Source organism: Platalea leucorodia (genome assembly GCF_965183815.1).
Source record: "Platalea leucorodia genome assembly, chromosome: 4".
Lineage (NCBI taxonomy): Eukaryota > Metazoa > Chordata > Aves > Pelecaniformes > Threskiornithidae > Platalea > Platalea leucorodia.
In genome coordinates this window covers 26,682,494-26,709,698 of record NC_138826.1, presented here as the reverse complement: position 1 = coordinate 26,709,698, position 27,205 = coordinate 26,682,494, and the positions used below count along the sequence as shown (strand labels likewise).

Below are 27,205 nucleotides of genomic sequence, written 5' to 3'. Positions count from 1 at the left end.
TTTGCATGCTACTTATGTTGATTTTATTGATCGCTGTCATTGTAAGTGAAATCTTGTTATAATTTGAATTATTCTTTACCAGAGCTTTTTTTTATTATTCTTTACTGCAGGTTTAAGATTTTTAAGAGCCCTTAGACTGATACAGTTTTCAGAAATCTTGCAGTTTCTGAATATCCTTAAAACAAGGTAAGACCTTTTCTTACATACTAAGTTAATTGCATTGGTGACAGAACATAATTGGCTTAAGTTTGTGGTCCTAGTGATATATGATTTTCTTTTCTGGAAAAAAACACTTGTTATCTGTTCTCTAAACATTTTTCTGCTGATGAATGACTTATCAGTGTCAGCATCTTTTGCTATGTGATCACTAGAAGATTTTATTTGATGTGTTGCATTTGAAATATCTGAGCAAGACTGAGTGCTGATAAATTAAAAGCAGAATGAATTACAGAGCTCTGCACTAATTAAATATTGCTTCTTTCCCCATAATCAGTCCATATTCTGCTGCCTTGGAAAAACAGAAATCACAATTCATTCAACAGAATATAGCTAAAAAGTACTTTGAGAAATGATCATTGTGGCTCTATTTCATTTTTTTTGGACTGAGCATCCTTCTTCACATCAAAAACACATTAAAAATTAGTTTTACACTCAGCTATCTTTATATTGTGTTCATTGTCATTAGCATTTCCTTCAAAGAATATTTAAAATATTCCAAGTAACCTTCTGGCTTTCACTGATTCTTCAAGCTATTGGTACATGAGAGTTGTGTAGAAGCAGCACAACTTTGAACAAAAGATCACTTTGAAGGAAAAAAAAAAAAAAAGGAACCTTCCCATGCCTCGTAGTTGAAGACATATTACTTTTCATCATTCCCTAAAATGCCCTAGCTGAAGTATTGAATCCAGCTTCCAATAATTACTGTAAACTCAGTTCCATTCTAAAATCCTATGCTCTTTCCACCAGTTGATGATGCATGTGTGAAGGCTTTATATGCGAGTAACTCTTTTTACTTGCTATGTTAATTAGCAGTGATGGGGAAATAGGTCCTTGAGATTTGTACATAGTCATGGTAAATGGCTGTTTCTTCAACCCTTAACCTTGAAACTATTCTCTTTGCTGTAAAACTTCACACTGTCTGTCTTTAGCTGTGTGACTGTAAGGAATCCAGTTCTTGTCAAATAAAGAAATAAAAGAATGTGCAGTGAAGATGTAGTCTAGTAGCTTAGAATGCTACCAGTATGGTAAAAGAGAGTAATTTGTGCAGGAGCTCAGCATACCCAGTGAGTTTGCATTTAACACACAGAACAACCTCACCAAAAGAAATGGCAGTCAATGGAAAAGCCCCATAAACTCAAAGGATTTTGGATAAAGGCTAAAAGCCCCTTCAGGAGTGGTGGATTTGTAAACTTCCAGATCCATAAATAAATGAAGGGAAACTGCATTAATCACATTCAGTCTGTTTAGAGCTGGCTTATCCAAGACTGAGCTGTTCATTTAAATAGCATTTCTCTGGTGCAAAATTTACTCTTAGATTAGATATCATCATCTCTGTGGTTATTTATATGAATGTCCAAATATCTGTAAAACTCAAATGTTGATTATTAGAAAGCCTGTAAAGCAGAGCTTCCTTATATGACTGTTTCAACTAGAGGCATTTCAGTGTGCTTGGCATTAATAACAAGTAACTACCGACAAGATGAGAAACTGGTAGGGTATAAAGGGCACTGGTGTGTTTTTAATATCTGGTGCAATTAGAGAAGAAATTCTGTCCTTCTTTTCCTCTTTCCCCTAGTAATGAAAAAGGTTTACTCTGATCTATAAATTAAAATTACTCCTGGAATTAGTGACTGAGATATGAGGATTAAAGGAACATGTGTTATTTACACAATGGGCAGAAGGGCCATTCCAAACACTGGAATCCAAAGGAAGAAGCTAAACAATACAAAAATAGAGGCAGTGAGAAGACTAGCAAACTAGTGTGGGAGTGTTAGATAGTTATTAGAATATCTGAAAAATTATTAATTATATTTGAAAAGAACCAGTAAGACAAAGCAAAATTTTACTGTGGTGTATTAAAACACTGTACTCTGCCAAGGATCTACTTGCTTCCCTAATTTGAAATTAAATGTATTTTACTCAATATTTTTTGTTCCTGTGTTTTATGAAATAGAATGAATTGTGTGATGTTCAGTTGAAAATTTCTCCTCTTCGCTTTTTTTTCTAATATTTTTCAACAAAACTACAGAGGCTTAGACAGGGCTCACAGTAAGGGATTTTGCACAGATGTTGGAAAGAGCTTAAAGAGCAGGAAAATGTTTGTGACTAATCCTTCATCTATATTTAGACTCTGACAGAAACACAGGAGTATTTCATAGAGGAGAGATAAGGTACTATGTTTAATAAATCTGCAAAAATAAAACGTACCAAATAAGTAATGTAAATAGTTATTTTTGATGACTGCTGTCATTTACTTGTATTACGGTAATATGTGGAGACCAACTGCCACATAATTGTATCAGGAGCCACTCCTGTTCTAAGTTCAGGTGAAGGATGATATTTAGCCTTTTATAATGGAGCTTTGCATCAGCATAATTTCTATCATTTTGTTTAATCTAGGAACCTGTTGTTTAGGGTTCTGTGCTATGACTGAATTTTATCACCAACAAAATATGAACCTTAATCAACCATACCTTAAGAAAGAGAGAAATAGGGGATATGTGTTGATGTAGGTTAACGCTAATTAATTGCAGAACTGCTGGTATATTATCTTATTTTTGAATATTTTTGTATTTCTTTCCTAGTACCCACAGTTGCCCACTTCACTAACTGTAATTCTTAAAAATATTTTTAATGGAGCTGGTCTGATTAATTTTCCAGGTTCATATCTCAACTTTGTTAGAAAATAATGCATTTTTATTGTCCTTAAAGTAGTTATTATCAGAAATATTAATTAATTCTGCTGCAAAACTACTACTACTACTACCACTGACAGTGAATTTTTCCCGATTTTTATTCTTTTGGAATGTATTGCTTTAGGAATAATAGTGATTTTTCTGAGGCATCATTATTTCTTAGAAATCTTTTCAAAAACAAAGGAGAGCTATTTCCAATACAGATCCATGAATGAATAAGCTTATTTAGACATAGTAATACATGGACTTCCATTCCTTGTATATTTGTTGAATATCCTTCTTAGCTTTTGAAATCATAGTGATTTTTGTAAGAGAGGGAGTGAGCTTTACTTATATTTCTTCGACAAACTTTTAAGAACGGTATTTTCCTGCTGAACTGAGTGAGGTCCTTGCTTCAAAATAACTTGTTTTGAAAGTTTTTTGGGGTCTTTTTTTTGTTTTTGGTTTTTTTTTTTTTTTTTGAAAGTCTATTCTTCTAACAAACTTTGTTGTTTTGTGGTTTTGTGGTTTTTTGTTTTTTTTTTTACTTTTTTAAAAATGTGAATGTGAAATACCCTAGCTCCACATGAATTTCCACAAAGAAGTCCATAGGAGTTCATGCAAGCAGAATAATATGAAAATTACTTAAGACTTTACACAGGAAGTGTGAAATACCGAAGTTATTTAATTTGGGAATCATAATTTTTTCACAAAAGCAGCATGACATTTACAGATTGGCTGGAATAGTTCATTAATTGTTCGCTATAACTGTAGGGAAATAGTCTTGACCTGTGGTCATGTATGCAGGTGTTAACATGTGGTGAGTAGGCAACAAAAACATCCTCTTGCTGTTAATTTTTAAAGCCACCACAGGTCTCGGGTCAAAAGCACAATGAATACAGAAGAAGCATACAAGCCAATGAAAAATGAAATAATTCAAAAAACATCAATCAATTGTACATATAAATGCTGTGTGCAGCAGCTAACGTTAACTGGCATTGCTCAGTTTCATTCATTGGACCTGCATGGATGTATTCCAGGGTAGCAGAATATTTACATGTAAATAATTGCTGAGGTATATAATAATGAAAAATGAGAAGGTGAGTGTACTGAGAGGGGATCAAATTATTTGTGAAAACACATTATTTATTTTTATTTGTTTGATTATGAGTACAGATGTAGCTAAGGTTTCCATTTGTCTTTCTGCTCTCGGATGCGTTGGAATTTTTCTTTCAAGTGATCTAAATTATGCAAATGTGAACTCTGCAAAGACAAAATAATACCTATTTTGCATAGGCTTTTGATTAAGTCTTTTAGGGAACCTGCATCTCTTCAGAAATCTTCATCAGACTCTTTCAGTCTAAAGTATGCAGTTGTATACAGGTACATATTAAAAATGTGTGATAAATTCCAGTCTAAGTTCCTATTTGTTGCTGGGTTTTGTTTATTTTCAGTAATTCCATCAAGCTAGTGAATCTGTGCTCTATATTTATCAGCACGTGGCTGACAGCAGCTGGGTTCATACATTTGGTAAGTATATTTGAAAATACTTCATTGACTTTTTCTCATGGATCGTCTGCTCTCTGAGCTACTTTATTATCTGAAATTGCCTTGCTCCGGATAATCCCTTAGCACACCTGTGGAGTACAACAAAAACAGACATCACAGCTTCCTGAATTTTAGGCTTCTACTCAAAGCTAATTCTGAATAGTAACTAATACATCATTAACCTCAGCAATAAAATACGAGACTTGAGCTGATGCAACTTCTTGAATGATTACAATTTACCAGTAGGTGGCAATGTTTCCTAAATAACTACGTGAATGCTTCCTGGAAGGGGTTGGCAGAGCTGAAATGATACTGAGGTTCTGGGAAATCAATGGTTGTGCTAGAAGAAAGCAGTTCTGTATTTCCACGAGAAGTAATAGGATTGCTAATATTCCGAGTAGCAATTTTTTAGAGATTCTTTCCTTCTCTTTTGTTTTTAAATTTCAAATTTTTTTGGTATAGCTTTCAGTCACTGATAACAGATTTTTGTAATAGATTTTTACTCAACACTTAACAATACCTGAAAAATGTAAGATAGTATAGAAGTACATATGAGTTCATGAATGTGAATATGCATATATATGATAGGTATATATCAATTGTGTATTTTAAAGATTTTAAACTAATAGTTTTTACTGATTTGCTTGGTAAATGTAATTAAATATAGCTAAGTGTTTGTCCTTTAAGTAGATTTTATGATCAACTTAGAATCAGGAAAATGTCAAGGTTCTAGTAGTAATAGATTCAGGAATTCAGGAAGTGTTTTGGACTAATATTATAATTTAATGATATCAATGTTAGTCCAGAGCAATTGAATTGACTTCACTTGAATTACCTTGAGCTGCATTCAGCTATGTAAGATTAAATTCAGAATGTTTATCTTCTTGTTCTACTAGATAGTAATTTAATTTTCACTCTTATAAAGTTGCACTGGAATTTTGAATGTTTTCGTTTATTACATACTTCTCATTCACAGATTACCACATTTTTACACTCCTCTGGACAAACATAGCATTTTTATCGTAGAAATATTAGCTTTTTCTATTTTTGAACAACAACAACAAAAAGCTCTTTTTAAAATTACATGAGAAGGGAGGGAATGCTATTTCCTAGGGCTTGGATTTTGTGGTGGGTTTGTTTTTGTTTTTTCTTTTCAGCATAAGTTTCTCTATTCTACTGTAGGGATCCTCAAACTTCAAACTTTTTACTGTGGAACAAATTTTAGAGGGCATGCTACTTTCCCACTGATAAATTTATAACTTTGTCACATACAGTAGCTGGCTTCTTGGAAAAGTAATAGTGTATCTGTAAACTTCACATGTTACTAAAGCATGCCTACATAACGCTTTAAAACAAAAACATGAAGAAATATAATTGCATTACAATTAAGATTCGCTCTGAAAAAGTTCTGAAGAAATTGCTATGAAATGAACTTACCTAGCTTCATTAATAAGTTATATTATTTAGTGGTGAATGGAAGAGATGTTTTCCATAAATAATATGAGTGACAAGGCTATTCATATTGGCAAAAGAACTGTAATGCTATAATTGGGACAGGGTTAGGTTCTGTATTTCTTCAAAATAAATCATAGGAAAGGATTCAGAGTTTATATTGTATGCCAAATTTTATATATATATATATATACACACACACACACACACACGTGCGCGCACACACATATATCAGTAGAGTCATTTTGTGGTACAACTCTATTAATCCATTATATGTTTTCTTATACACTTTAGGTGGAGAACTCAGGGGATCCATGGGAAAATTTCCAAAATAATCAACCGCTAACGTATTGGGAATGTGTTTATTTACTGATGGTTACAATGTCCACTGTTGGCTATGGAGATGTTTATGCAAAAACAACCCTTGGTCGCCTTTTCATGGTCTTCTTCATCCTTGGTGGATTGGTAAAAACTCTTTTTTATTATTGTTATTATTCCAGCTAACTTGATACTTGATCCTGTATATCTCAATGCTGTAATTAAAGAAACAATAATATCTGGTTTATTGAATTAAAATTAATTATAAAACTTTTAAATATGTTTAATACACCCCATTTTTTTTCTATAGATAAATATTTTGGCAGAGCTTGTTAAATTAGGCCCGTTCAGTAGAGTCAGAATTTTTCTAATCCATTTAAATGAGTAGTGCATGTGAATACATGAAGTGCCTTAATATTTCAACTTGTAATGTTATTTGTAGTCCTTTACTTTTTAGTGACTGACTGTAGTGCATTTTTTTGAGGCTGCTATTGATACTTAAAGGCACTTTGCGGTTTCAGAAGTCCTACCCACCCTTCTGTGTTCCTTCCCAGAATTCCAACAAACACTGTGGCTTTGGACTGCCTTAAAGAGCAGCTTGCCTGATCCAGATGATGGCAAACCACATTCTCTTTAATTTCAAACATCTTTTCATGTCATGTAGCACAATTTTAACTCTCAGTTTATCACGTGGCCATAGCCAGTATCCTTTTATATCAGCAAAGTCTTGTGTTCTTTGTCCTGTGTGTACATAGCACCAAAGTTAGTAATTGTCTTATGTCAATTTTTCTATTACTTATCAGTGTTAGTAATATTATAGGACCTGTTTCAATGTTATTCTCTAAACCAGCAAGGTTTATTTTAATATTTACGCTGTGCAAGGTAAGTGCTGTATGGATGACTCACAAATATATATTGTGCACATACATACATACATAGGTATATTGTTACTTTACTCTCACATATTAATTTCACATATACATACATCTTACAGAGGTGATATGTATATAACTAATGTTATGAATGCCATATATGAGACACATACAGATACATATATATGAGTATATATATGAGCATAAATATATGCATTCCCATCTATGTTCATTAACATATGAAGACAAAGACCATGTCAACTGGCAGTAGCTCTTCGAAGTATCCAGCCACAAGGAAGATGTTTGTTGGACAAAACATGGCAGAGTAATTTTTATTTTCTCCTTAAAACCTTTTTTCTATCATGTATTATTCTAATCCTTTTAAAAACATAAACTTTTGGAAAAGTTATTTTAGGGGCGGGGGGGTGACCTTTTTGTTTCTTGACGGGGGAATAACCCCTGATTCCATCTTGGTTTTGTCGTTTTTTGAATCCTAATCATGGGGGAAAAAAGTCTGTCTTTTAAAATAGAAATGTAACAGTAATGCTAATAGTTGTTTTTGTTTTTTGCAGTGGAGCTTGGATAGGTTTTTTTCCCCCTTCCCTCTTCATGAAGAATTAGACATAACTGTATTTTATGATTAGATACCAGTTTGAATTAATTTTGTTCTTGTTTTGTTTTATGTGCCTATTTTTCCTCTTTTGACCATTTTCTTAGTTTATAAGGTGTGCACCTTCTCCAAGACCAACTTTTACATTGACCCCTCTTGTTTTGTTTGATAAGAACTTTTACATTTTTTAAATTTTCTTTTTAAACAACTTCATAGATCTAATTCTTTTGCATTTTCAGATCTTAAAGATATATACCTTCTGAAAATATTCATCATCCCCCTTTCTTTGGCCTCTCTTTTTAGTCTTTTCTTCTGTCTCCTATCTTCTTCTTAGGCCATGTTTGCCAGCTACGTCCCTGAAATCATAGAGTTAATAGGAAACCGCAAGAAATATGGTGGTTCCTATAGTGCGGTTAGTGGAAGAAAGTAAGTATCCCAAGAGGCTCTGCTGCCTCTGCTGCAGTAGAACACTCTCTGCATGCCATTTTCTTTTTTTTTTTTTGTGTTTTTGTTTCATGCATGTAGGCAATGTTTGCTCGCTACGTGCCAGAAATTGCTGCTCTCATCCTTAATCGGAAGAAATACGGCGGGACTTTTAACTCAACCCGAGGCAGAAAGTAAGTCAAAAAAGACCAGGTGTGGTTGTGTGACTTTAAAGAGCCCCTGAAGGTGGTAATAGCTGATTCACAGCTTATAAGGCTGTATTCCTTGATATCAGATGTTACCACTGGAGAGTTGTCACACTATAATTAGAGACCTGGGCTATGCTATGGTACAAGTCACAACATTCTGTCCCTACTTCAAGAGAACCTCGATACCACTAAGACTACAGTGACATATCGTGTAAAAAACGCTGCTGTTGCATATGAAGTTAGCTCCTGGAACAAGGTTGACTTGTCACTTCACAGTTTTGGGCATCGGATTATCATGTGGGCATCTCTTAACTAAGTGACAAGGATAATTCACATGATTTTCAAACAACTCAGTTCTTTAGAAAACTTGGGTTTACTGGAGGGCAAAATATGGGATTTATGTTGATTGGGTTATTCCATTAGACTGGCTATGTCAGAAGTCTGATAGTGCTGTTTCTCATTGTTCAAACAGCAGATTCGGATCTCATGCAGCTCCTATTGACTTAATATGAATATTGCAAACACTCGTGATTTTAGGATCTATGACCAAGGATTTTAAAGTGATTCTCTTCCACTCACCATATAAAACCTATTTTAAGAAGAGGAAGTAGTAGCCTTAGTATCAATATAGTATGGAAAAAAACCAAATCCGTAAAACATGTTATTTTTACCTGCTAGCAAATGTTAAATTTTATTGGATCACATTAGTTTATTACATTTCTATTGAAAGACTGCTTGTTTTCTTGACCAAGTTAAAACCAGCTCTTTCTGGCATTCCCAGCATCTAGACCTGCTGGGATATAGCCTTTAATGAACTAGATGTACTTGGCGATATAGTAGTTTATCTTCTATATCACCTTTAGTGTTGCCATCTTTTGTTTCATTACATATCATTGTGATATTCACTGGTAGAGATATATTTGCCCTAAAAGACTGGTCGTATAGAATCCTTTCCATATATCATAAAGAAGGTACTGCAAGCGATGCATCTAATTCATTGTCCCTCTCCTTACTTTAAGAAGACATGTTTTTTACTTTATTCCTTTCACATTATCACCTATGCATCATTTTATAAATGTTGATTATGGTTTTATCAAGTTGTTTCTCCTCTCTGTGGAGCAGAAAGACTGTAAATGTCCCACAGAGCTAATGCTAGAATACTATTTTACATCACTGGGTAGGTAAAGTTTTTTCTTTAGTTATAGCTTATACTATTGTGTGTTCAATAATACTCAAGCAATTAGATGACACAATTGAAAACTTCAATACTTTAATTTTTTGAGACACCCTCAAATGTCTAGGTTTTTTTACTGTAAACACTAATGTTGGTAACTTGCATCATAATTCATTTATGCAGTGAGCAACAACAAAAAGCCTTAATTTATTTCTGAGATAGAGTAGTAGCATTCATTTCCCAAAATGTTTGTGACAGAGGCCAACTCAGTTTCATATTTGTATTCATACTTGGTTTCTCAAAGAGAGAAGTTTTTCAAATACAGAATTTACACTTCTATTTTTGAGGCTCCAAAGGAGTTATAGCAGAGGGGAATATGGGTGAAAACTATTTTACATACAGAGTTTTAGTCTCTCCCCTTCTACATTGTCACTAGTACCCAGCATTGCTCAGATGTCTCTAAACTTGGACCTGATCTTCAGTCAGAACCCCACATCCTGAAAAGCTCAACTCCAAATTACAGGCTTCTGCTAGCTTTGGGGCGTGCTTAATTTTATTTTTTCACCTTTTCTTTTTGTCTTTATTTGTATGCACTATCTGTTTGTTTTTAGCTCACTCTGTTGTCAGTGCTTTCTCTGCTGATCTCTACTGCCCATATAACTTGTCGTTTGAAACTCAGCTCTGTCATCAGCATACAAACTGTTCGATTTACTTTATGCATTGTTTTCTGGTTGAATTATTAATTACTAAGTAGTTTAAAGATGTCTTTTGCTCATGTGGGTCTTTCATCAGAGAATCTAAGCTTGGGAACTGCACAGTAAAAAGCCATTAGCACCCCTTGTTTGATGTTGCTTTTGCAGTCAGTAGAACAAGATTGATGAAATGTTATGTTTGGCCAAAATTTAAGTTTTCATTTGGAATTCAGTGTTGAGGGAATGGATTGTCAGAACCAATAAGTTTTCCTTTGCTTGGGATATGGGCATGTGGTAGTAATTAGCAATATAAGGTCTTTAGTTGAGCAACCAAGCATAGATTCTGGCAGCAAACATAATGACAAACTACAGTTGTTCTATTCCTAAAGTCAGAAAGTTTCTAGATAAAATTAAATACATGTACAAAATGAAAGCAGCTAGATTTTGTTGAAAGATGTAGTTTCAGCTCTTAAAATAGCAAATGTGTATACTTCTTAACTTTCTCCAAAATAGATAAATGCATGGAATCTGCTTTGTAGCATTTATATGTATGTTTATACGTGTTGCCTCATGAACTATGTCCGTGGAATAACATGCTCCTATATGATTATTAAACATTTAGGTGAGAAGTTAAAATTAACATATGATTATGTATGTTTTGACGATTGCACTGCATAGCTTTTAATACTAAGGAGAGCCTTGCTATAAAATTGTAACTATCGAAGCAACTAGAATGTAGGCATGAAAACTATTTCTACAAACTCCACTTACCAACAAGAGAAACAACCAACACACCAGCAAGTTTGATCTCACATTTCATTCTGCTTTTGAGCCAATAAAGTCCCCAAAGGACTCATAAACTATATAGGAATCATTTTGCACAATAAAGAAGCTTACCTCTCTCATATACAACGTTTCTTCTCAACACATATATACAGAGTTTGGAAACAGAAGTGGTTTGTAGGCAGTATGCAATTATCACTGGTTAAATTTACTAGATACTAGGTAGTTTTGTTACAAAAGTCCATGGGGAATTTTAAATTTTATATTTAATTTATAATCTCTGCTTTGTAATATATTCTTGTAATGAGACTTCTAAGGTCTCATAGAACACAAAGCAGGAATTTTATTATAATCTTTGATTGAAGTTTCACCTGTTAAATGAACAACAGTACTCATTGTTGCGTATATACCAAAATACATGCCAATATATGTGTACAAAATGTGACTGAGACCAAAAGTACACACTTAATGACAAGTAGGGTAATGACTTTGGCACAATTACCAATCTAGTGCAAAAAAAATTAAGAAGTTACCAAAAAAGGTAACAATCCTTGTCTTGAATTTCAGATTTGTAAGCAATGAGATCTGCTCTATAGGTAATGAGATTACTGCTAAACAGCTGTTTTGCTGCTGTTTACGGATCAGCTCATCAGAAGACTCTCTAATGTTTTTACTATGTGCCCTGATACACCAGAATCAGATGGTCAGTAGACAAGAAAAAAAATGGCCTTCTTAGTTTAGTTATACTCAGAACAAACAAACGATTGCTTCTTGCTATAGTCACCACTAAATACAAATGATAAAGAGAAAACCAGGGTGTAGTTACAAAGACAGAAAATAGTTGATATTAAATATATATCTATCAATATCACTAAGATGTAACTGGGAAATAAAATTCAGGCATGAGAAGCAATCAGAATTGTAAAAAATATTATTTTCTAGTACTGCTATGAGGTATCTTAGGGTAACAGTGATGTGACTTCTAGTATTTTCCACATTGAGTCCTACATAGTTTTTCTGTTCTTTCACGTGAGCAATTCAGTCACTACTGTTTGTCCTTCCTGTACATTTCCCTGGATGAATTTTGTAGTACATGATTTTACGTTTTAGGAAATACTTTTTGCAAAGCAGGTATAGCGCATAATATTATTTAAACATTAGCCAATGTCCTGCTGATTTCTGTAGAAGTAGGTAACAATGTAACTTTCTCTGTAGAGCAGTTGGCATATTTTTAATAGACTAGTAACTACCTGACAGAGTTTTTGTGACGTTTAACAGAGTGAAGTTTATGCTTTCTGAAGATGAGAAATGCTTTTAAAATGCAATGTAGACAAATTTATAATGAAGGTTAACTTGTATTAATTGCTTCATCACTAAGCATTATGCCATCGCACTGAAAAATATCTGCAATATTATATAGAACATATCTCACTAAAACAATGTGAAACTTACTAGGTCACTAAGAAATAACTATTGAAAGCATATACTTGAAAGAAGTTATATACAGGTAATTTCATAAAGTAAATTAGTGACGAACTAGTATCATGATGAACAGGTGAAGTAGTTTGTAATGACAAAATACTGGAAAAAAAATACTGGAGATAAAAGGTAGATGTAACATGCTGGGTGGAGAAGGAAAAAAATCTGACCTTTTATTACAGTATTATAAAAAGTCTATATATATAAGCAGGGGAAGTTTTATGCTTTTTTTTTTTTGACATTTTTTTATCAGTTACAAACTGAAATGGTATGTAGCTTGAGTATTAATGATATTTCCTCTTAGCCATTTTTCTTAATTTTGAGACCAGCGGCTGGTTCCCTACACCCTACCTACATTTAGCTCTTTTCTTTTTAAGGCTTTTGATTTGACTGACTTTGTTTAGGCTCTTTCTGTAACCTATGTGTAGAACTCATGAGTTTGCTTTCAAGGGATCATTTTAAAGTGATATTTTTAAAATGAAGTACCATAGAAGGATGAAAAGGTATCTGCCACTCTGCCACCATAGCTGATAGACTGTTGCTTTTAGAATGTAGCAATAAGTCTACAGGTTAGTTCATGCATGCATACCTCTGGAAGAGGCAGTGAGCACTTTAGCTTTGGATGATTTTCTGAAGTGCTTCAACTAACCTCTTAACTATAAAGTTCAGGCTTTAAGTCTTATGAGACAGGGGCTTTCTTCAAGAAATTCTTGGGTTTGGATAATTAGAATTCTGCTGTTGCACTCCTTTTTTGATATTTGGAACTTACACATTCAGTCCTAGCCAAAATAGGACTTAAAAGATGATCTGTTTTATTTCTTTCAAGCCAAAAAAAAAAAAAAAAAAAAAAAAAAAAAAAAATCAAGGTTTATTTATTTATTTGTAATGTTCCTATTACTCAGATCTGGTCTGAGATTTGGTTAAAGATCCAGACTTGTTTTACCTCTACTACCTTTCATTCTGCATTTACTAATTTTCTTGAGAATCAACTTTGTTCTTATTCAGTTGTTTCATTTCTGTATTCATGTGTTCATATGATCAGACTGGATTTTATTTGTGCGAAATATTTTCCAGTTGAAGACATTAACTTATTGTAAATCAGCCTGCACAAAGCTCTAGAAAGCATATGGAAAGAACATTTGTAAACTCATGGACTGAAAGAGAGACTGGAAAACTTAATGATTTTTTTCAGTCTTTCCTCTACCTTGAATTATTGACCTTTAGTTCCATGGACTAAATTATTTTTGCCTTTTTCATGTGAAACTGCTATCAAATCCAATGGAAACTCTTTGTGAGGGCAGCAAGCAGAACACAGCTGCACATGAATAGATACTGGCAGGGAGAGGGATTATTACTTCATATAAGTGTGTGTGTATATAAACTGCTTATATTGTTCCAATGGTAAATATTTATGCTAAACTTCGTTAAGTTTTCAAAAGATTTTTAAAAAAATGATCCAGAGGCATTACTGTAGTTAATATATAAGAATAAAAATAGTATTTTAATGAAATCACAGTTTTTTACTGTATAAGCTATTAAAACCTCTTGTTTCTCTTCTCTCATGATCTGCTCTGCTTCCCAGAGATTTCTTCAGATTTCTTAAATTTACAAGCCATAAATTAGCAAATCATCAACATATCAACAGGAAGAATCATCTGTTAGAGATTCCTTCCAGAAGGAAACATGGGATTCAATAACTAAACTTCACAAAGAAAAATAAAAACTGTAGACAGATAGATATGGTAAACAAAAAGACAAACAGATAATTTAAGTTGACAGGCCATCTTGGACTCATTAGACATTTGAATTTGATTAAAAATTAGAAAAAAATTTTTAAGGCTTATCCAAATACTTTGGCAAAGGTCCATTTGCTGCAGTAATGAGAGGCATAGCTCCAAAGAAAGTGATATTAGATTATTATATTAAATAATTTGATACAATATGTAAGATATTATTTTCCAGTGGGATGAGAATGTAATAAGAGAATGTGACATGGATTGCATTATCATCCCCAGGGGTGTCTCTATTTCCCATCTGCTAGCCATTCTTCTAACCCCACTGTTTCAAATGAAGTCTCACTTAGTGATAAAGAAAATCTGATGAGTGTTAAATAGACTGACAGATAGAACTAATAGGACAAACTTTTTTTTTCAATTTTGCATGCTTATTAAACTATATCCATTCTTATGAAAGCAAAAAAGGAAATGTGGGAAGTGACATATAACAATATTATGACTTAAAAATCTGTCTTCTAGGTCTCAAATCATGTTCCATTCCTACAATAACAGCACTAATTTTATATTTCTAGTTGAAATTGTAAAAATTTCAACTTTTCCTTCTCTCTGCCTAAAAACTTTTGTGTTTAGCATAAATATAGCAGTTGTTGGTGTCCAAATTTTGACCCAAGAAAGACTGAATCTGGTTTAGAAATCTGCTGATCTACCATATTCTATAAAATATACAGGCCATGACTTTAAGTGTGGACATTCCAGGGAGTGCAATGTGACATGGCAGAAGTGGTGAATTGATCAGCAAGTTTCAGTGAATTATGACTTTTTGTTTTCACTCAGGTTCTGTTGCAGAAAATTAGTCATGACATTTCAGGGTGATTTCTATGGAAAGAAATGCGTTGGCTTTAATCATGAATAAAATGCTCAAAAATCTTGAAGCCTTTGCTAACTCCTGTGTTGCTTACAAAGGATTCAATTATTTTTTGACTCACTGAGCATTTAAAAAATGCATAAGGCAATTTGAGAATGAGTAATGGTGGGAACATAGAAAGCAATTTATTTAAGGGAAAATATTTTCAATTGATTTCAAAAGTATAAGAGTGTCTTGTGTCTGTGATATCTGCTGCACAAAATAGTACAAGAAAGAAGCCCTTAGAACAGTAGATTAAGGTCTGTTTGCAACTGAGGTGCTAATGCTGGAGATGTGGTTTACTCCTGCATTTTACTGTAAGCTTTCTACTATGGACTCCTTGTGCATGCCATAGCATTTAACAGTTTTTACTTCTATTTATGCTAAATTATTCACTTATTTCTTATGGTGTTGTGTCTAAATGTTGTGGTATTTTTTATGAAAGCAGAAATATTCTAGATAATATCATCAAGACTGAATGAAAGGATGAATATTCATCCTTTGCTTAAATCTACAGTGGAAGCCTCTTAACTAATCCAGACCCTGGAAGAAACAAATCACTGTGTTTTCTTATTATTGCAGTTTCAGAGGTATGCATCAAGCAAAGAGTATTAACTTTTATTTCTTAACTTGCTTTATAGACAAGCATTGTGCAATTCCTTAGAACATAAAAATAAACTCATTTAGCTGTAACTGAGCAAGGAAGTTGAAATAAACAAAGCAGCTCACAGTGACTCACTGATGATAGCATGCTATTGGAAACAGACTTAGATGCAAGCTCTAATATGCAGTTTAAACAAAGGAGTGTACTATTTATCCAGGATTAAAGTATCTGAAATACACTCTATCGGCCTGTTCTCTAGTAGAAATCTCACTTAGGTGGACATAAAACACCGGCGACAGGTGTTCCTTAGCTGTCTCCCAAGATGTGTACCAGAGGAGGAACCACCTCAAGTGTATGTATACGAATGCACACAGTCTGGGAAACAAACAGGAGGAGCTGGAGCTCCGTGCCCAGTCAGGAGGTTATGATATCATAGGAGTAACTGAGACATGGTGGGACAACTCACATGATTGGGGAATCGTGATGGACAGTTACAGGCTGTTTCTCAAAGACAGGCAGGGAAAAAGAGGTGGAGGAGTCGCACTCTATATTAAAATAAAAACCTCGAATGTATCGAAGTCAATTACGGTGATTGTGAGTGCTCTATTGAATGCCTCTGGATTAAAATCAGAGGGGTCGTCTCCAAGCAGGACCTTACAGTGGGCATCTGCTACTGACCCCCAAACCACGATGATAAAGCTGATGAAGCAATATTTGGGACACTAAACCAAGCTTCTGGTCGACAGAACTTGGTTCTCATGGGTGACCAACTACCCAGACATTTGCTGGAAGAACAATACAGCAGCTCGCATGTCATCCATCAAGTTCCTGGAATGCGTAGAGGACTGTTTCCTTTTACAAATGTTAGATGTGCCAACCAGGAAGGAGGCACTACTGGACCTGCTATTCACAAACCAAGAAAACCTGCTTTGTAATAACTCTGTCAGTAACAACCTTGGCTGCAGTGATCACAATATTGTGGAGTTCAGGATCCGGCTGAGCATGCTGAAGGTTAGCACCAAGACAAGGGTTCTAGATTTTAGAAGAGCAAACTTCACCTCACTCAGAGCTCAGCTGGGAGGGATTCTGTGGAAGCTTCCATGGAGGATAAAGGACCAAGTGAGTGCTGGGAGTTCTTCAAGAATGCTTTCTTGGAAACACAAAACCAGTTTATCCCCTATAAAAGAAAAGGAAGTAAGCGGAGCAAGAGGCCCCCTTGGCTCAACCACGAGCTCCTGGGTCTGCTTAAAACCAAGAGAGATGCGTACCAGAGATGGAGAAGTGGAAGATTGTCCACTGAGAACTACAAGGCATTGCCAGAGTGTGCAGAGATGCAGTTAGAAAGGCAAAAGCTCAACTTGAATTGGAACTGGCCAGAGATGTAAAAAATAACAAGAAAGGGTTCTTCTGGTATGTAAGTTGCAAGCAGAAACAGAAAGAAAACATAGGCCCACTGTTAAACAGTAGAGGTGAATTGTTCACCAACAATGCTGAAAAGGCAGAGGTTCTCAACACCTTCTTCACCTCTGTCTTTACCAACACTGTTGGATCCCAGGCATTGGGAACAAAAATCCAGGAAGATCCAAACATAGACCCACCGTCAGTGAAGAAGGAGTTAGTATGTGAATTATTACGGGAGCTTGACCCCTACAAATTGATGGGCCCTGACGCCATCCACCCGAGGGTGTTGAGAGAGCTGGCTGATGTCGTTGCGGGGCCACTCTCTATAATCTTCGAGAAGTCGTGGTGATCGCGGGATGTCCCAGAGGACTGGAGGAAGGCAAATGTTACCCCTATCTTCAAGAAGGGCTCAAGGAAGGATCCGGGTAATTATAGGCCCATCAGTCTTACTTCAATCCCTGGGAAAGTCATGGAACAGATCCTCCTGGGGCCCCTCATAAGTCAAATGAAGCATGTGATTGGGAAAAGCCAACACGGCTTCACAAAAGGCAGATTGTGCCTGACAAATCTGGTGGCCTTCTATGATAAAGTGACCTGCTCGGTTGACATGGGCTGAGTGGTCGACGTCTACTTGGACTTCTCCAAGGCCTTTGATACGGTTCCCCACGGCCGCCTCCTGGAGAAACTGATGTGTTATGGCCTGGACAAGTGGTCTGTGCAGTCGGCAAGGAATTGCCTGACAGGCTGCACCCAAAGGGTGGTGGTAAATGGCTCTTTTTCAAACTGGCAACCCATCACAAGTGGGGTCCCCCAGGGATTGATATTGGGCCCAACACTATTCAATATCTTCATAAGCGATCTGGATAACAGGATCAACTGTAGCCTGATGAAGTTCGCAGATGACACTAAATTGAGTGGGGAAGTAGACACTCTGGAAGGGAGAGCCACCCCACAGGAAGATCTGGATAGGCTGGAAGAGTGGGCTAACAAGAACCTTATGAATTTTAACAAAGACAAGTGTAAGGTCTTGCACCTGGGAAAACACAATCCAGGAGTGCAGCTCAGACTGGGATCCACCTGGCTAGAGAGCAGTTCCATGGAAAGGGACCTGGGGGTCCTTGTGGGCCAGAAGCTCAACATGAGTGAACAGTGTGCTGCTGCGGCCAAGAAGGCCAGTAGGGTGCCGGGTTACATCAAAAAGGGCATCACCAGCAGAGATAAAGAAGTCATTATCCCACTCTACTCAATGCTTGTCAGGCCACACCTGGAATACTGTGTACAGTTCTGGTCCCCGTTATACAAAAAAGATGTGGACAGGCTGGAGGGGGTCCAGAGAAGGGCCACCAAGATGACCAAGGGTCTGGGAAGCCTGCCATATGAGGATAGGCTGAGAGAGCTGGGCTTGTTCAGCCTTGAGAAAAGGAGGCTTAGAGGTGATCTCGTCACCATGTACCAGTACTTAAAGGGGAGCTACAAAGAAGATGGAAGACTCCCTTTTTACAAGGAGTCACAGGGTGAGGACAAGGGGTAATGGGTACAAGTTACTCCCAGGGAGATTCCAGCTGGACACGAGAGGTTAATTTTTCACAATGAGAACAGTCAATCATTGGAATAATCTCCCCAGGGAAGTGGTTGACTTTGCTACACCGAACATGTTTAAGACTCAGCTGGATGTGGTGCTGGGCCATCTCATCTAGATTGTGCTAGAAAGGTTGGACCAGATGATCCTTGAGGTCCCTTCCAACCTGGTGTTCTATGATTCTATGATTTGAGGACCTGTGTAAGTGATTTCCTGTGTACTATTTCTATGTGCTTCAGAAACAATTTATAATATTTACAGGCTGCAAGTGACACACCACCAATATTCACTGAGGAAGACTGAAATCTGGATTTGTATAAGTGCACTTGATATAGTTTCATAGCTGTAATAATTCACAACTAATTAGGGTCTTGTGTGTGACTGTATGTTTGTCACACATTACCAATTTTACATTTAAGAGAATTTTAAATGATTCCTTCTTGATTCTTAATTTTACATACTTATGTTGGTCACAAAGTAAATTAATATCTGCATCAAAGGTAACTTTCAAATGCCTGACATTAATGATTTCCCATTTATGTTAATCTGATGTATGATCCAGTGCTGTTCCGCTGATCTGTACTGTATACCATGTACTGAATGTAGCTCTTTGAGTGTTTTCTGATATTAACTACTTTTTCTTTACTCACAATATAAGCGAGATTCCAAAGAGCGTGGAACCTGTTGGAAAGAACAGATAGTTTCTGTCAGAATTAATCACAGCAGCTTCAGTACAGGCTGCATGAGTTCACTCTGGTTCCTAAACAGTTGACAGCTGAAGCTATCAAGTCCAATTTAGAGAAATTAAAGGTACCTCAGACATCTCACATACTGCAATCACATCTTCTGTCACAGTATAGTCATATTCTTTTATACATTTAATGTTGATACGTATTTGAAAGTCAGTGCTTTTGGCTTCTCAGTAACTTCAACACTTTTGAAATTTATAGTCCTTCAGGAGTAAAGAGAATAATGAAATTCTACTTTCTAACAAACAGTTGAAGGAGAACAAATGTTAAAATAAAGTTGCTGGGATGTTACACACTTGACAGACAATTTGCTATATCCTTGACTATTTTTGACTTGTCGTCTTTGTACTGGAAGGTTTCTAGAGCCTGATTTGAGAATCATAGTGAGACAATATCTTACAGTTGAATTTTTTTTAAAAATGTGTCTTGATTTTAGAGAATTTTATGCTCTGTCTTCACAGATATAAATGACTAATTCAAAAAGACAAGTTTGGGAGTAACACTTTCTAGTTTTATACATGCTAGTGTTATTTTTTAAAAACCAATCTGGTGTGACTTTTTTTGGTCCAGAAGTGTCCATTCTAGATGAGTCGTTCTCAGTCTTTGCTTTTGTCATATATGCAATACATAGGCAAGGGTTTTTTAATGGTTAACATATTGTTCTGGCTCACTATACACATTAGCTAAATAAGTGGTCCTTAGAGGACCATCCTTGGGTTCAAGTCTTCTGTGAAAAAAGAAAAACACATGAAATCATGACTGTACAGCATCTATTACTCTATCTGTATTAATCCGAGAGGGGAGTTTATATTAAAATAAGGCACGTGTTTAACTGAATAAGAGAGAGACATATAAGCACATGCATAATGTTTTCACTTAATTGAACTGAATTAATAGAATCTTGAATAATGTTAGGTAAATCATAAAAAGACAAGCAGCTAGAAATGTACTGTAAAGTGGTCTATTTAAAGAATGCATACCACTAATAGATAAACAAGAAGACCATATGAACAGTCTCTTTTGACATTTATTGACTTTTCTTAATGAGAAAAAGTGACTGAGACCCATCCTTTTTTGAGGAAAACCAGTTAGACTTTAAAAGAACCTGTTTACTTCAACCACAGCAGCCTGCTACTGGTATACAAAGAAAGAATTTAGATGGTTAATAGATGAAGGCATGATCAGAACACTAAGCAGAAAGACCATAAAGAGATTTGAGCATATGTATTTGATATAAATATAGTTTTATAGAGACACCTAGATCAATATGTGCCACACTTGATTTAGTTACTTGACAAGTGAACACCATGTATTCAACTGAATGCTGAATAGAATTTTGTATGTATCTTTGATTTATTACGACAGACTAGTTAGAGTGAGTTTTTTCAAGTTCTTTATACTTGTTCCAATAAAATGGATATAATTTCTTTCAAAATAAACAGGCAAAAGATTTGCTTTTTGTATTGTGTCCTCTGAAGGAAGAACCATGCAGAGATCCTTTTTGAAGAATCCTATTCACAGTGGATCTGTTTTCATTTACAGTGCTATTTACATGGATTAAGTGTATGTTCTCAATTATCTTATGACAGAATTCTAGATGTTTTAGCTTTTGCTTATTTCATTTTTTTCTTCTTGAACCTGTTTGTATCTGTGGTAGCTTTGGGCCTTTTATCACCATTTTTGTTTACTTTATAAGAAGCTAGTGTATTTTTAGCAAACCTATCATTATGTCAATACTTGAGTGCAAAAAAATCTAGGTACTGTAGAGAATTTCAACTGTGTAGAACCACAGTTGAAATCAACCATGTAGAAATGTACTAATTTTTCATATTTGGTCACTGTAATTAATTTTGAGAATAAGTACATATGGGAGAGAATGGATCAGTCTGGCTTTATTGGTTGATAGAATATGGCCCCTGATAGGCTTTTGATTCTCTGTAAAAGATTCTTTTTGCAGCATCACAGTCATGTAATATGGGGTCCCATTGATATATTAAACCAGTTTCACCTCTGATATATGATACCAGTGACAACCATTACTTAACAGAAACCTTAATCCTCCTGAATATTTATCAGCAATAAAAATGTCTAAATTCCTGAATCATGGTTTTCAGTATTATAAGGGAATATCTAAATTTCATTTTTAAAGAATAAAAAAAAAATTGAAATAATAATTTAGCTGAATACTGTATTACTTTTGAGGTTTTTCATAAACAAGAACTTAATGCAGAGGTTAGACATTTCTGTTGACCCAAAATTATTAATACAATATTTTCCTACCAACTAACTTTAGCTGAAAGCAAAACATATCCAGTATGTTGGCTTTACTTAAGCTCTTGGTGCGTGGAAAAAAAATGAGTGGTACATGGGAAGGGAATGGTTATTGAAACAGAGGAAGTTATAAATCTTCAAATCATATACAGGACAGATTGGAACAATAAAAGCTCTCCAAGTTTTCGTAAATAATGTACCCAATAACTCTCTCTGGGCAAGTAGGAAATCTGTTTTCAATTTCTTCTACTTCTAAGCAAAAATATAATTTATGTTAAAAGGAGGGTTTTTTAAGGAGTTTTCAACCAAAAATTAATGCAAGTATCTCATCAGAAAATATTGTTTGAAAACCAGGAGGTTTTGTTGCAATCACTGCTCGGGACACGGTCTTGCACTATATAAGAATAGCAAAGAAGCATAGAATAGATCATGTCAAGCCCCAAATCAGAGAGTGCTAAAATGAAACCATGGTGCAGATGCCTTCTGACAGTTCCAAAAGAATCAGTCATGATGCTCAAATGCAAGAGTATTTGACAGCCAAATGTTTTATTTTCACTGGAGCAGATTGCTATGAAACCCTACTAAATGAGACTCATAATAGGATTGAATTATTTTACCAAATGCATCTGCTTTTAACGGAGAGGTTTTTGGAGTAGATAACCTTTGGAGGTCTTTTCCAACCTGAATTATCTTGTAATCTTATGATCCTATGAAAATTTCTTCTGCAATAGAGTAATTTGGGTTGTACGCTCTATCTGGCTTGTAGTTTTTCTTTTCAGTTTACTCACATTTTTAAAATGTGGACTGTAATGACAGAAAAGAACCCATATGAAGTGAAATCTCCCAGGAAGGAAGTAAACTTTCTGCATGGGAATGCAGTGTAGCACAAGAACATTCAGGAAGAGACCCTGCTAAAGCTAACAGCACAGGATCTGTACAAAGCAGAGATTATTTATATTATTAAAAAATAATGCATCAACTATGCAAATGGAAAGTTCAATTTCTTAATTGGTAATAGATGGAAATGTTTGAAGAAAATAATACCCATAGTTTAAAATTAGTCATCTTGGAAAACATGTAGACAGTATAAGGAATACAAATGAATATTTTTAGCTGCTACTTATCATTTTCTTGGGCCTTTGCGGTTTTTGATGCTAGATGGGTTTACACTCAGCAAAAGTGCTGAATACCACTAGGCAGCTAGAACTTCCCAATATGTTAGTGTAATGTAGTGTATCAAACACAGTCTGTTCAGAACTTAGATTTAGTAAACTACTCAGATTTTAAACATCTCTTCAGAATCTGAAATTTCTTGAGGTTTTCCATTTACATTGATATATTGGATGGAGATTCATCCATTTGGTGGGGAGTGAATCCTAGTGCTTGAAATCATATTTTACACTTCTGTGTGGAAGGTTATTATCCTGAGCTAACTGTGAGTGCAATAACACATGCACACACAGTGCTGGCAGCTCAGGCAATTGACCACTGGGGAAACTGAGGAAGAGTGGTGCTGAAGGGGGGAATATAGGCATGGTTTTATCCAGCACAGAGGCTGCTGCAAACTCTGCCAAGCTGCAAAGATTCCAGAGGAAACCTTGTAAGGACACCTTGCACTAAAAAAGGATGAGCTAATATATTTTATGTCTTGTTTTCTGATATTGTGCTTACCACCTCATAAAACTGGAAAGCTTTAACTCAGGGATTTTTGTGTTTTTTAAGTGTTTACAATCCGAGAACTCAGTGCTCTGTACACCTGCTGCACCAAAAGCTTAAGTTAAAATTGAGCAAAATCTTGCTGAAGCCAAAGCAGATGCTCTGACTAGCTAGTTTAGCAATAAAAGTTCATAGTATTGAGTCCTACGTTAAATACAAAACAGCATGATCAGAGTCTCATATAAACATATACTTCTTGCCTGTTAAAAAGAATGAAACCATTGAAGTTTTTGACTGCTGCTATTTCTAAAATTGCATCTGAGTCCTCGTGCTGTCCCTAAGAACTCATGCAAAAGGAGTGTTTCAGTTTATCATATTTCTAAACAAAGCTTTAAAACTCTGTACTACACTATTTATAAAAGTGGTAATAGCAGAACAATATCATAAGGTGTGCTGGACTGGTATAATGGTTTATTGTGTTTTGCTTTTCTAGTGACCATCTGAACCACTACAAAAGTAACAGTGCATGATGGTGATATTCACTGCGTGATGCATATTACTGATTTATTTTTTGTTCTGCATAATTATCCCTTTTCCAATGAGTTCTGTGCACTTTTCACACACATTTCATCAAGCATCAAATTATGAAGCAAGAACAGACTCTTATAATAGGCCATTGCATAAGCAATCATTGCTGCCACCTATTATTTGTTGTTTTCAGCCAATGAGGTTTCTGCGTTACTGAGTTTTCCACAGAACAGTTATGAAGTAGGTGAGACTTGGATGGTCTGCTTCTTACCCTTGGAATTACTTTGCTTCACATTTGGCAGTTCAAGTGCCAAATAAGTTTGTGAAATTGTGTGTTTGTAGCATTTGTGCGCAGACTATGTGACTGTAATGAAGTTGACTTTCTGTTAGTTCAGGAATTGTGTCTATACCGCCTTGTCCATTTTCCTGACTTCTGTGAGCGATGTGATAATTGGAAGCATTAGCAATAGGCATATCAAAATTGTCATCTGTCTTAAACCCATGACAGTAATGGAAGCTGGGGTTGATTTTGTTCCATGAAGGAAACTGTGAGACAGTGTAGGATATTCTAATCACAAATGTTTGGACTTTGCTTTACAATAATAAAGCAAAGATCCCTTAAGTCAGGAAGAGTGCAATTTCCTAGGCCTTTTCTTCAACCTCTCAGAATTTAAAATGTAGAATTCAAGAATGTGAATGTAGGTATATATTGTGGTTCTCTCTTACATGGTCAGATACATATATTAAGGGAAACACAGAGCAGTAGAGACCTTCGTGATCACAGTCTGTGCAAACTTTGATTTTCTAAGCAATCTATTGCAATGGTGCAATAAATAATGATTTCTTATTGTAAAGTATTTTCCTTGTAGGAGTTATGGTAGGAAAAAGATTTCTTTTTTACTGGTTATGGCCTATAATTGGCAAGCTTTGCACTACCTTCATTGGCATAAGTGTCTGCTTTCAACCATGTAAAAATATCATATCGTTTTAAGGAGATTTGCTGTCTCATTATGTCATATATGAAAAATTTAAACAGTAAATCTCAGTAGAGGAGGTAAAGATGTGGAGAAAAATGTGTAACATAAAGAAATATGACTTTGAAGGGGACTGGTTGGACTGGTTAATACAGTGTATAAACATATATATAAATGATGCCACTTATTGTTAGATGTGTAATATAACTTGGCCAAATGGTTTGTTAATAAGAGTCTGCAAGTGAGAATATATATGTATTTGCAATTGCAAAGCACCTTCTGCAACTGATGTTTTCCATCTCTGACTTCCTGGAATAGGATCTAAAGAAACATCAAGAAGAGACTAATACTCTTTTTTGGCCAATAAATTATAATTTCCTTTGCTTTCTTGCTTGCTTGTTTTATCTTCTTTGCAAGATTAACTCTGATTTTTCTGTAACAGGCACATAGTTGTCTGTGGTCACATAACACTTGAAAGTGTGTCCAACTTCCTGAAGGACTTCCTGCACAAGGATAGGGATGATGTCAACGTAGAAATCGTCTTTCTGCATAAGTGAGTAATCTTTCAAAATTAGTCTTATCATATGTTATTAAAACTCATTAAATTAAGCCATATCTTTTTTTGGGAAGATAGAGGATCTTTCAAGCTCCAAATAAGCATAAAATTAATGTTTGCAATCACTTTTGTTAACGATGTATTTTGAAAAAAAAGTTGTTTTCTGCAATTGTTTTATAACCTATTGCTAAGTATAAGTGATTCAAGCAGACAGACTTCAGACCCAGTCACATCATTTGTGAGGTAAATAGCTAAACACGTAGTTGAAGTGGGAATGGAATTATGAAATAAAAAATATTGAAATAATAATAAATAGATGTGAGAATTTTCTTTAGCAGCAAATATTTCTAGTGAAACTACCAAAATTGGTAAAATCAGTAAAGTTAGTGAAAAATACTGTATGTAATATGAACTTATGCTATCTGAAAAGACATTTTCACTTTTGATTTTGCTAGGAAAAAAATGCTTTTTTAATATTGCAAAATATGTATAAAAAGAAAAATGTAGATGCGGATGTAGTTTTAATATAAGTGAGATACATTACAGATATAGTGAAGATAGAAAAGAAATTCTTGTCATGGTGATAATTAGTACTGCTCTTTTATCCATATGTACATACCTACACACATATAGTCTCTTGCATTTTTCTGATGTGGGATTTTGGAAATGTGTCTTAAGGTGGTTGCTGTTTGTTACAGGCTCTGCATTACGTGTAATACAACATCAAATAGGCATGCCTATGGGAGAAGCTGCTAGAAATAGCCATGTGCTAGAGAGAGAGACAGTATGAAAGGTCTTTTCTGCTCTGGAATGGTATCTGTTAAAAAGTGTTGCAAGCTATGAATGAGTAATATTTTTGCATTTAGCAGCAAGTTCTGCACTTCTTGTCAAAATGATTAAAAAGTTAAAGAATCATTTGTGATGATTCAACAAAGGAAGCTGAAAAACTAAGAATCAGCAGCACTTGCATAATTTTTGTATCTAGTCCTTTCAAATTAAACTAAAGATTTTATCTTCAAGTAACTACATTGTTTGTTTGCTTGTTTCCCCTCTCTAAGTAATAACAAGAATTGACTGTCAGAGGAAAGCAGAGATCCAGCTTTCCACAGTGAAATTAGAGGGTGATAGGAATCAGGAAACTGTATATGCACATGAAGGGAGTTTAGCACCTGGCTACTTGTTTGTGCCTGGTTTCTCTGTACCTTCACAGACAAATGTTTGCATGTATCTGTTTTATTTTCTTATTAAATTTAGCATGTGACTTGACAAAGATCTCATGCACTTACTATGTAGCTATTAAATCCCTTCTGTTTTAATGAGTGGCATCTAGAAAGGGTATTTACAAGATTGGTGCCACATTATATAATAGGCTGTGATTTATTTAATTTTTTCTCTTTATGGCAAAATGAAATGAGACAGAAAGTCACAGCATAATTATGTTTGTTTTAGTTGTAGCTCGTACAGGCCACAGGGTCCCTATAGGGTTCTTTTTCTGGCTTTCAGTGATTTTGCATTGAGCTCTCTGATGCAGTTGGCTGTTTTGAGACCGGTGGGGACATCCCCATCATGCAGAGGATGATTGTCTTAGTAAACAGTTTCTGTGGAGAATGCTGTGTGAGCATGTTTTCAAATGTTTGCACCAATTCTTCTGGATTCACATCTGTGAGAAACTAACAAAAGATGAATGTTCAGAGTAGCACAATGAAGAGGGCCAGAAGCTCTGTAGACAGTAGTAAGGAAGTGAAAACAGTATAGTATTTGCCTTTTAAGTACTGTACACTGTTTCCACGCCA

The 27,205-nt window shown here is 35.2% G+C and overlaps 1 protein-coding gene across 2 annotated transcripts in view; it reads left to right on the top strand.

The window, feature by feature from the left end:
• KCNMA1 (potassium calcium-activated channel subfamily M alpha 1) overlaps positions 1–27,205 on the top strand; it is a 516,744-nt gene that overhangs the window by 343,790 nt on the left and 145,749 nt on the right. For both annotated transcript variants that reach the window (XM_082310136.1, XM_082310135.1), the window contains 5 exons: positions 111–186; positions 4,349–4,424; positions 6,189–6,359; positions 8,029–8,120; positions 25,299–25,409. In XM_082310136.1, coding sequence (XP_082166262.1) covers positions 111–186; positions 4,349–4,424; positions 6,189–6,359; positions 8,029–8,120; positions 25,299–25,409 — 526 coding nt within the window. The remainder of the gene's footprint in view (positions 1–110; positions 187–4,348; positions 4,425–6,188; positions 6,360–8,028; positions 8,121–25,298; positions 25,410–27,205) is intronic.